This window comes from Helianthus annuus, chromosome 4 (assembly GCF_002127325.2).
Source record: "Helianthus annuus cultivar XRQ/B chromosome 4, HanXRQr2.0-SUNRISE, whole genome shotgun sequence".
NCBI classification, from domain to species: Eukaryota; Viridiplantae; Streptophyta; class Magnoliopsida; order Asterales; family Asteraceae; genus Helianthus; species Helianthus annuus.
Window position 1 is genome coordinate 96,880,853 of NC_035436.2, and position 12,326 is coordinate 96,893,178.

The 12,326-nt window shown below is 36.0% G+C and overlaps 1 protein-coding gene across 1 annotated transcript; it reads left to right on the top strand.

Moving 5' to 3' along the window:
- The first annotated feature begins 1,051 nt into the window (after positions 1 to 1,051).
- LOC110905178 lies at positions 1,052 to 2,154 on the top strand. Its single transcript, XM_022151074.1, has 2 exons — positions 1,052 to 1,632; positions 1,713 to 2,154. Exons 1-2 carry the CDS (start codon positions 1,052 to 1,054, stop codon positions 2,152 to 2,154), a joined length of 1,023 nt encoding a protein of 340 aa, XP_022006766.1.
- Positions 2,155 to 12,326: the final 10,172 nt, after the last annotated feature.

Below are 12,326 nucleotides of genomic sequence, written 5' to 3' on the forward strand. Positions count from 1 at the left end.
CTAGTATTAAAACAGGTATTATACTGGATACCAGGTATTTTATCTAGCGTTTTAATCCCGTTTTAGCGCGTTTTAAATTATTTTTAACTCTCAATAAAAATAAACTCACCAAAATATTATTGAACAATATTTTGTTTGCCAGGACTGGCGACGTTGCCGGTATTTGGCAGTATGCGCGCTGTGTTGTGCGGTACGCGCTTAAAATCGCAAAAATAGGAATTTAAGCGTTTCAGATATCCACAAATCGCCAAATAAATAAATCGTCTTCCTTCCTTCTTGTATTCATTTCAGATATCCACAAATGGCCAAATAAATAAATCGCATACACGACTAGAATGTTGTAATCGCCTGTCCGGTTATTAGCATAACTCTTCTAGCTATACGTACTGCTTCTACGGTGCTTCGATAAACTTCCATTTATCTTCCAAACAAATCTCTATAAAGAACATAATCAGTGTATTATCCATTATACACTTTCTCAACTGAACCCACACATTACACCATGTACACTACTCCATCCTTATGGTAGCTTGAGCCTAGTTTAAAATAAAGTCTGTTTGGATTTCATACTTCATTATGTTTGTTCTTGTACTGTTGATTTTTCCGTTACTGAGCAACGTTTGGCTCAGCCGTAGTTCTCTTTGTTGTGTTGTCTTTTTGTTGTCAGGTAATCGGGGGAACTTGGGGAACCAGTGATGATGAGAGTAGAATGCAGTTTAAGAATAAAGACTTTTGTTTATTTCAATATTCAAATTAATTAAGACTTAAGATTTCTTGGTTTGTTTTAAGACTTTTGTTTATCTTTCGGGCTCAACTTTTCTTCATTAAATGGATTATGATTGGTTTTTGATATCTGTAATAGTGACACGTCAGCCCTATCCGGGTTGGGGTGTTACAGTTATGGTATCAGAGCCCAGGCTCATTCCTGTAGAAAACTTAAACATTAATAAATAAACATGTGAGGTAATGGGTAGACGTCGGGTTAGGATCTCTCTCTTCCATCTTCCCCGTGAGTTTGAAATTTTCTTGTCTCACACATCTTCTTTTTCAGATGCCTCCTAGAAGAAATGTGAACACGCACCGTAATGAGGATGACGACATTCCCATTGAGACCCTCATTGCTAATGTTGTTAATACAACTATCGCGGGTTTAATCCCTAACTTATTGCAACAGCTTCAGCCAAATAACAACAATGGACCTCCAGGGGGTAATAACAATAACGGCCCTCATGGCGGTAATGTTAACCCTCCTGTTGCCATTCATGATTGGCTTAATTGCTTCCAAAGGTTAAAGCCAAAATCGTTTAGCACTGCTGCCACCCCGGTTGAGGTGGAAAATTGGATTGCTCATATCGAGAAAAATTTTGAAATGTTGGGTGTGAATGACGAACTCAAGGTCATGCTTGCTAGTTACAAATTGGAGGATGATGCTCATAGGTGGTGGAAGACTTTGAAGAATGCTCGTGGAGGAGATAATTATGCAGCCACACTTCCCTGGAATGAATTTCGCACATTGTTCTATCAGCAGTATTTCACTGATGCTGACCGCAATGAATATCTAAGAGAGTATTCCTCTATTATGCAGGGGGCGATGAGCCTATTATGGAGTTTAAAACTCGTTTCTATCGTTTGGTCAATTTTCTGGGTCCGACTGCAAGTACGCTAGAACAGCAAACCAACACTTTCAAGTGGGCTATATGTGACCGTGATAGGAAGTTTATTCAGAATCTTCGTTTTGCTAATATTAATGAAAATCTTGAGGCGGTCAAAAACTTGGATAATGATAAGAAGCATCGCCAAAGGACGTTGGATGATAATCGTAAGCGACCAAGGGAAGATAACCAGAGTAATTCTTCTTTTCAAGGTGGCAATGATCAATCTCGAGACCGAAGGCACCGTTCTGACAGGGATTACGACAATCAGATACAACAAGACAAACAAAACCTGCCACAATATCGTGACCCTCCTTGTGCCACTTGTGGGAAACCTCATAGCGGGGTTTGTCGCCGAGCGGAACGTCTCTCTTTCAATTATGGAGATGTAGGTCACCTGGTTAAAGAGTGCCATAAGTTCAACCCTAGAGCTAATACTAGGGGAAATGCCAGACCTGCTGCAAATGATGTAGCTAACACCCCAGGTACGATTTTCGGTTAATTGCATATTAGTTAACGTGATATGCATGCTTTAATTGACACTCTTGCAACAATATGAGATATCACTTTTATTTGCTAAGTGTTTGAAGTCCTTGTCCCCAGCTTTAGAGTATCCTCTAGTTATATCTGCTCCTTTTAGAAATACTTATTTTGATTTGATTTAGTGTTCGTTTATTTGCCATCTCAGAAACTCCGTACCTTAGTATGTGTGATGTCTAATGCTTGCTATATGTTAAGTCTTTTCTATGTCCGTTATGATTGAGATCGTTCATATCCGTGCTTAACAATTTTGAGGACAAATTTTTTTTTAGAGGGGTAAAATTGTAATACTTAGAAATCTAATTCAATAAATGTTCTTTTATAACTGAAATATGATATTTAACTAAATAAATTAGATTAATTAATTAGATTTTCTATACATAAATTATGTTCAAATTTATTCATTTAATGTTTTGATTTTTCTTAATTGATTTTCTTTCCATGTTTTGGAGTAAAAAAAAAATAATAAAAGTGTAACAATTGCTAGTTATTTAAAGGTCACTTGACCCATATATTATAATTGATTCACTTTTCAAATCCTTATTGTTATCTCTTCCAACAAATTGGCCGAAGATTTCGAAATTCGCTAGCTTATTGCCGATCATAAACACTTTTAAAAACAATCAAACCTTGTAATCAAAATCACTTCTAAATTGATCAGTTGTTCCGCTCGACACGCCACAGCACCAATCCCTCCGGCAGACATGACCGCAGCCGGAAGCCATTCCTTGTCGAGACCAACACTACAAAATCTAATTTCAGCCTGTAAGTGTTCGTGCATCATTTGTTTTTTTTTTTGGTTCGGTTAAAGCCGCGCGCCGTGTACCGAGCAGCGTTGTGACACCCTTTGATTTGCTCTTTTCCATTCAACAAACAATTCAGGTGAGAGCTCTGATTTTCACCATTTGTTTTTGTATCCTCTTCTGGTTCCTCCGAACAACCACCATAACTTCTCGCCGCTGCAATCGGACCTTCGACTCACGATTCAGGTACCGAATTTACTCGTTCCTTTATGTTAGATTCTATTTCGGTTTCGACTTTCTCAATCCGAAAATATATATGTGTTGAACCAGTCTCCGTAGGTATGTAAAACCACCTTTGCCGCTCACCTTAGTGCAGTTTGCGTAACCATCCGAAGAGCGAATTGCGTGCCTCCAGTTAGCTTCGTTTGACTATTGAGGTAACCAGTCGAAGCCTTGTTAGTTTCGGGTATAGATATACGAATTGTGGTTTGTCTCGCTTGTTCCGGCAACTAAGCTTTATAATTTAGATTAAAACTGGAGTAGAAAATTAAGTTAACTTAAATATGAAACACGTAGAAGTGTTATTGTTTCTTTTATTATTGACCAAACTATTTTGGAACATGAATTATCAATCTTCTTATGATTATTTGGTCATTCTTGTGCTATAGGATCTTTAGCAAGTGCTGTAGTAATGAAACCCATGAATTAACACTAGCACACCTATGTATATATACACGATATATGAAGCTCTGTTGATGGTGTTGTATTAAGATGAAATAGTTGGTATATATTATGAAAAGAGGCTCTAATTATTTATAATTTATTTATTTAGCATACATAGTAATTCTTGTGAATTCCATCAGTAAACTAATATTAATTTTCGAAAGTTTTGGTGACAAGTTAACAAACCAACGAGTTAAGAATTATTATTGTTCGAAGTCGTGGAGGGAAACATCTTATACTATGGGATGGATATATATTCAGATGAATTAAGTTATAGATAAAAAAAACTATATGATATCCACTAGTTCCTAACGAACTCAAATTTAGTACGAGGAGACGGTATCTATTGATTAGTACATAAGTTTTCAACAATAGATTAAAAGTTTAGAAAGCTGTCCGTTACCGAACAAGCGAGGAGTCAACGGATTTTATAGTGGAGTTTATGCTCACAAATTTTAATTGATGAAAATATAGGTTTGCGTACTCGTTAAAGACGCTTTGTTCTTTTTGCTTGCTTGCTAATAAGGTACGGATTCTCGTTTTTGACATCGTAGTATATTTATTTGTTATCTTGGTCACTCTTTGGTACGTATTCTTTGGTTCTCTCATGTTAGTACATTTTTATTATCATGTCCGTTACTTTGTACTTTGTAGTACGGATTTTTTTATGTTTCCATTTGTTGTCCCATATTCGTATCACACATCTGATAAGTTGGTTTTAGCATGCACTAGACCTTAGTAATTGTAATCATTGTTGCACGTTCTCGTTAGCTTTAATTTTTGTACTCTGTCACCCGAGCATGTTTGGTTTGGTTTGGTTTGGTTTAGTTTGGTTTGGTTTGGTTTGGGGAGATGGAACAATGGGTGCACGTCGCACTCACCGTCTCATAGGTGCATGGACTAGCTAGCTGTGTACCTTTTTGGTTGTTTAGGCTCGTGGGTGCTTCTGTCTGACGTGACTTATTTATTGTTATGTGTAGTCACGTAGTTTGACATCTATATATGTTTGATATGTTTCTGATTTTTTCATCATATATTTCGATATGTGTTCGTTTATGTTCCGGTCAAGTATTGGGTTATACCTCGGACTCTGTTCAGTTTTTTTTGTTTCCGTAGAAGTTTGGTTTCTAGTTTGAAATAAAGTCTGTTTGGATTTCATACTTCATTATGTCTGTTCTTGTACTGTTGATTTTTCCGTTACTGAGCAACGTTTGGCTCAGCCGTAGTTCTCTTTGTTATGTTGTCTTTTTGTTGTCAGGTAATCGGGGGAACTTGGGGAACCAGTGATGATGAGAGTAAAATGCAGTTTAATATTTCAATATTCAAATTAATTAAGACTTAAGATTTCTTGGTCTGTTTTAAGACTTTTCTTTATCTTTCGGGCTCAACTTTTCTTCATTAAATGGATTATGATTGGTTTTTGATATCTGTAATAGTGACACGTCAGCCCTATCCGGGTTGGGGTGTTACATCCTAACCCTTCATTTTCAGACAATCTCTCTCGAAATGTCCTTGCTCATCATACTCGTAGCATCCCTCGAGTGTACCTCCCTTCGATGTACTCTTTGCATAGCACTCGCGGGTCATATGTCTAGTCCGACCACATCTGGCGCACTTTCTCTGCTCATCCTCATGAGTCTTTTTCTCAAAATTACTCCTGCCATCCCTGACATTATCCTTTCCCAAACCAAAACAGTTAGCCACATACGCTTTTCCCTGGACTGCGTTTCCTGTCACGCTTCTCATCGGTTTCCTTCCTCGAACTCTCTCAGACTTTCGCTTTCACGAATCCCCAGATCTAGGCTCGGAATGCGGAATTATTTGAATGGTCGATCCGCTGTGATGGCCTGACATCACGCATACCGTTGCCACATCATTGCATAGGGTACCAGCAAATGATCTTGGGTTACAACCCTGGATTGTTTTATGTGTACATCTGTGTATTGTTCACAAAGTTAATGAAAAATCAGAATTATGCTCCGATTATATCATAACACAGGAACTACTAAAACTTTCCGATCATTATATCACCTGAAGGGTTTCTGATCTGTGTCCCACCAAAACCATGCCCATGAGCATCACGTCCACGTTCCTGACCATTATTTTGGTTAGCAACGCACTGTTCCAGGCAGTATTAATGTGTTGGGCTATGAGTTGTGCAGGGTAATAGGTAGTCCAGGACCCTGTCTCGCTTTTCGTGGCATTTCGTCGTTTCTATTATTACAACATAATATCAATATAAGACGATATCTAAAATAATTCAATCATTAAACATTAGTGGACCAAACATGGCACATGTAAAATATCCATGTATTAATGAGAACAATTTTTAACCAAAAGGAACCCATTCGATATTTATATCAGAAATTTCCAAAGCTTGTTTTTTTAGTACTAGGACTAATCAAAATTTGGCATGTCTACATCAACACCCTTAATAAGCCTATATGAAATTTCCTTCTAAATAGCTGAAAATTTGACATGCAAGCCATAAATAGGGTTCATAAAATGAGACAATACAAAACAAACAACAGAAACAACCAACAACTAACGCTTCAATCCCTGGAAGTCCAACATCTTCCTAACAAGCTCTTCTAGCTCATCATAACAGTCCATCTGTCTCTCTAAGTCCTTCATCGTCTCCATACCTACGCGTAACGTGGCGAACTGACGATCACAGTGAGAGCGATTGTCCCCAAATCCCTTCCTGCTTCTTCAAAGCGGATGCTGTCTCAGCTTTCGAAATCGGTGCGTTCTCTCTAACGGGTCGAGTCCTCTTCCTACGATGAGTGTAGACTTAAAAGAGGTGTAGCAAAACATGTGACTCGAGTAGCATAATAAATGATTATGTGATGACAGACGAAAGAATCTCAATTGTAGGCTCGACAGTATCAGTGAGCGGAACTACTAATGGCTCTATAGATCGAGACATGACATACCGTAACCGTACAAACTAAGTGTGTGATCAACGTGAATAGGAATACATAAGGCCTAAATTAACAGAAAATCACGTATGCACATAAACACATAAGGGTTTTGATACATGATAAAATTTCCACATTTATTTAAAAATCTTGGCTTCGAGAATTTTGGACTTTTATTTCAAAATTCTCCGGTTGAAGTCTAGAGTTTTCCTCCGAAAACATCTAGTTCGCTAACAACCAATGGCTCTGATACCAACTTCTGTCACACCCCAAAAACGTCGCAGCGGAATATAAAACATAGTGGTGACGGAAGCTGGTGCCCATTTCTATCTTGATGTTTGATGCATTATAGTGTTGGACATATTAAGTTAATTAAAACATAAGTTTTTAAGCAAGACGTCCCATAACATGACACAACCACGACATAGTTAAATTGTCTTTGATCCTTATGGATCGTATTACATTTGTCCCAGAAAGTTTTAAAATTAGTCCAACATATTTAAGTGACAAAACATGCATCAACAACCACAAGATATGCCATAATTCCCGAAGCCGAACTCAAGCACCTGTAGAACACGTTAAAAATCAAGTGTCAACACAAAGGAAGGTGAGTTCACTTATTCACTTACAACCAATTTTAATCCAAGGAAAACTTTCTGATTAGGTGTTTATTTGAAAACATCCATATAGATTTTTGAAAGTCCATTTTACTTCCATATTAAAAATCCATGGGCCTTCCGCCGGTTCATCGATCCGACAACTGTAATAATATATTGCCCAGGTTTTGTATATTAAATTATGGCGTCAATTTTCAGACTCGTATGTTAGCTAGACGATACGAACTATATATTAACCATGCAGAGATAATCAAAGCTAGACAATAAACAGAATATTAATTCGTTGTTTGACATTGACACTAGGCGATCGGTCACGACGCGGTTGTCAACCCGATAGATCTACCAACAATTCCCCGCGTACATTACTTAACTGATTAAACGACATCATGGGCGCAGGGTTCTTTCTCGAAGAACAATATGATGTCTGCCTCACGTACAATATATATATATATATATATATATATATATATATATATATATATATATATATATATATATATATATATATCCTACCAATATGACAATTTAATACACGACGATTTACGAATTCCCCTGTCACTCAAATGTTGAGACTCAGTCCAGAATTCATCCCCAATCCATACGGTCTCGTTTCACTTAAGAAATACCGCACATACAATATTCATTTATCAAAAACGTTTTACTTCGAAACGTATAACTTATCAAATTCATATATTTTCAACGAAAATATATATTTTATATTAAAAGGCACGTTTTATTTCGAAAACATTATTAAACCCTTTTAACGACGTGTTCCACCCCCAAAATATATACAAAATAGTAAAAAGAGGGATTTAGTGACACTCACCTTTGGGTGCGTATTTTAAATAGCGCAATCCCAGAGATTGATTTTCTACACGTCCTAATATAGGAACGATTCTAAATCAATATACATAACACAAAAATCCTAAGTTTCTCCGTTTCTTAGAATTATCACATAACTTTGAGATTTTCTCGTAAAGTTAACATTTTTTATTATGTTGGCACGTTAATATATATATATATATATATATATATATGAGTCCATATATATATATATATATATATATATATATATATATATATATATATATATATATATTTATGATTTTGCGACTTGAATGATTTTATTGGTGACCATTATTGTGTAAATCTGTTAAGTCTCCCGTTTATACGCAATATATCTACGATTTGCGCGTCGTAATATATATACATAAACGTTCACATAATATAACACCGTAACACACGAAATCTTTTTAACTTATCTATTTTGTCATTTTTAAAGCAAATATACATAAAACATCTCATATGTACCAATTTTCATGCTCGACAAACAAGTTACACACATTTAACGCAATTTTACCATTCTACCGCACAAAACGCACAAGTGTACATGCATAGTCTAAATTTCCCACTATCAAGTTAACAGTTAACATATTTCCCACTATCACATTTACATGTTTAAATTTCCCACTATCACATTTACATGTTTAAATCACTTAACACATTTTATCACATAAGGTTCACTCAAAATTTGCCCATACTAGTGTTCATCGAAAAATGCGTATTTTAGCGATTCGGTAACGGTTTCGGGCGCCGGAAGTCATGTATGACAAACCAAACACCAAGTAAACTTAAAATTAGTTAAAATACTTATTTTTAAACTAAAAATATTAGTTTACTTACTGATCTAAATCAGTTTTATAAAAATCACTCGAAAAGCCGATTTTTGACCGTTTTAACGCATAGTTTTGCGTTAAACCTTACTATAATCATCCCAACTCGAAACGATTTGATATTTTAACACAATACATATTATTTACTGATTAAAATAGTGTTTATAATCAGATTAGTGCAGTTTTTGTGTAAGTCACATAAATCATGCGATTTCACGTATTTTACAACTTTTAATGCAACAAGTACAACATGCAAAGCTAGGAAACATTATGACAAAGTTTTATACCATTTTAACACTTCAAATAATTATATTTTTAGTGTTTAGAACCTGATTAAATATTATCTTCATCGTACCATACATAAATCATCATTTTATGAACATTCATCCACGTGCATGCTTAAGTACAAGCATCTAATGCATTCAAATCACATCATCATCAATATGCATGAACTAAATTATATCTATCATGTATTTAACTCATGTTCAAACGTTCAAGAACATCATCATCTTCGTATGATCATCATCTTTTCATGTTAACATAAACGTAAGACATTCTTATATTTATGTACATAATAAAACCCACATGCATGTGTACATATACATACAAGAATTCTCTTTTACATGACCATCCTTAATCATAGAACTTTTTAATAAATCATTCTTTGATCATGCATGCATCAAGTTTTTCATATATCATATCATTAAAATCAATACTAACATCAAAACTAAATCTCTAACCCACACACACTAAAATTTTTGGCCATTACAACATACTCACAAGTTCCATTTTATATTTTGTATAAAAACCCATTTATTTTTATTTTAAGTTTGTGAAATATTCCAAGAATCAAGAGAAACCTTCCAACATCATAAACATTACCAAGAATCGAGAGTATGATTTAAACATAAATTTTATACCTACAAGATTATTGGTGGGTTTTGATAAGATTTGATGTTATGGAGCTTGTTTCCTCTTAGAATCGCCTTGGAAACCTTCTTGGTTCTTCAAAAAACTAAGAAACTTCTTGTAATGAGCTTTTATCTTCAAGGGATCTTTGAATTTTGAAAATTAATGGATGGATGTGGGTGTTCGGCCGAAAGAGAGAAGAAGGAGAGAAGGAATGATTTTGAAAATGGTTTCTTGATTTGGTAGATATTGGTGAAACATAATCATACCACCTCCTTTTATGGCCAATAAGTGGAGGGAAGAGGAGAGAGAAGGTCTTGCATCTGTGCCAACTCAACCCCCATGTCTCACCTTTGTCATACATATTACACGTATACACACACACACACACACACATATATATATATATATATATGTAATCTAGTATTAAAACAGGTATTATACTGGATACCAGGTATTTTATCTAGCGTTTTAATCCCGTTTTAGCGCGTTTTAAACTATTTTTAACACTCTAAAAAATAAACTCACCAAAATATTATTGAACAATATTTTGTTTGCCAGGACTGGCGACGTTGCCGGTATTTGGCAGTATGCGCGCTGTGCTGCGCAGTACGCGCTTAAAATCGCAAAAATAGGAATTTAAGCGTTTTTATTTATTTTTATCATCCTAAAGTAATCAACTCATCAAATTATTACTAAAATGATTATCAGTTTCCTTGACAGGCTGTGTTGACAGTATTTTGTCGGTACACGCGCTACATCGTGCCGTACGCGCTTAAACTCGAAACATAGAGTTTCTTAGCATTTCAACTTATTTTTCCTCAAGAATATGATTAAAATTATTATTCTAATCATAACTAACTATTTTTAGGATTTTAACGCTGATCAGGTGGTCACCGACGTTCATTTCGCATTTTAACCGTTACGCGATAAGCGTTAAATTTTATCGTTGCCAACATAATTTTTACCAAAGTTTAAATTTACCAACTCATTAAATTCCACACATAAACCTCATAACCAGTCAAATATAACCTTTTTTCTATTCACAACACGTGTTACAATTGTATGGTACGACTTGAAAAGCCGGGTGTCACAGCTAGCCCAAGAAGTAGAAAGCCACGTGTTAGACGTGGTAGAAACAATGATGACGAGCAAGATGGATGAGTTGAAAGAGGTGATAACCGAAATGCAAGGAAAGAAAGAGGCCTGTAGATGCACCTATTAAGAGTTCATGACTTGTAACCCCTTGCCATACAAGGGGGAAACTGATCCGATAGTATACCAAAGGTGAATCTCGATTATGGAAGCGGAGATTATAAGAATTCGTTGTGAGAAAGAGGATCAAGTGATGTTTACAACGGGTCTACTCCAACTCTAAGCTAAGGATTGGTGGGACGCCTATTGCAAAGAGGTGGGAGAAGAAAATGTTCGAGTATTAACTTGGCATGAAGTTAAGGATCCCTTCCAGAAGTATCAATGCCCACAGCCTGCTATTAATAGAATCCATGAAGACTTTGTGCATATTCGCCAGAAGGGAGAATTGGTTGACGAAATTACGAATATTTTCCTTGATAAGATGAAATTTTGTCAAGACTTAGTAAGAACAGAAAGATTGAAGATTATTCGATATCATTACACGTTGAAGGCCGAGTATCGAGAATCTATAACTCCCTCTAAGTGTGAACCGTTGAATGAGCTCATAAACTGGACAAGAGATAGAGAGACTGAGTTAAGGATACAAGTTGAACGTGGGGAGAAAAGGCCAATGGAGAAGTCTACTAACCCGAGCCCATAAAAAAAGTCACGGTTTCAAGACCATGGCAAAAAGGAGAAATCGAAGAGTGGAATCCCGAGTTGTAAAACTTGTGGAAACTTCACACGGGCGAATGCTTACTTGGTAAGAATGGATGTTACAAGTGCGGTCAAGAAGGGCACCCGTATTACAAGTGTCCTAACAATTCAAAGTCATGTTTTAATTGTTTCCAACTGGGACACGCAAAGGCGGAATGCCCGAAACTCCAACATGGGGCAAAGAAAGATGGAAAGAAAGAAGAGCCGTCTAAGGCTCGAGAAAGGATGTTCCAAATTACAACCGATGAAGCAATAACTCACCCGTATGTTAATTCAGGTATATTATTAGATAATTCTATACCTACGTATGTGTTGTTTGATTCCGAGGCAAGTAGATCGTTGTTCTAGTGAATTATTACATCACCCTTCTTTTGTCATTGAAAGGATGAAATGCCCCTAGAGGTAGAAATAGCCGATAGTAAAAATTACCTATTATATGGAGTATGTAGATATTGTAAGATTGTAATAGAGGATGAAGAATTTAATATTTACCTCATCCCAATGGTTTTGGGAGAGTTCATGGTTGTCGTAGGTATGGATTGGTTGTCTCAAAATCATGCTGAAATTCTATGTGAAAGAAAGAATATTCATGTCTTAACACCCGGAGGAAAATGGGTAAGTATACAAGGGGATAGGATCGTTGAACCGAAGTTTTACTCCATTTTTTTAAGCTGACAAGTATGTACGAAATGGGTGC

What these genes read in the sequence shown, in the direction of transcription:
- LOC110905178 (XM_022151074.1), top strand. Translation starts at nt 1,052, where the DNA reads ATGCCTCCTAGAAGAAATGTGAACACGCACCGTAATGAGGATGACGAC. An exon ending in AAACTCGTTTCTATCGTTTG is followed by an intron (nt 1,633 to 1,712) that starts GTCAATTTTCTG and finishes TGACCGTGATAG; the next exon opens with GAAGTTTATTCAGAATCTTC.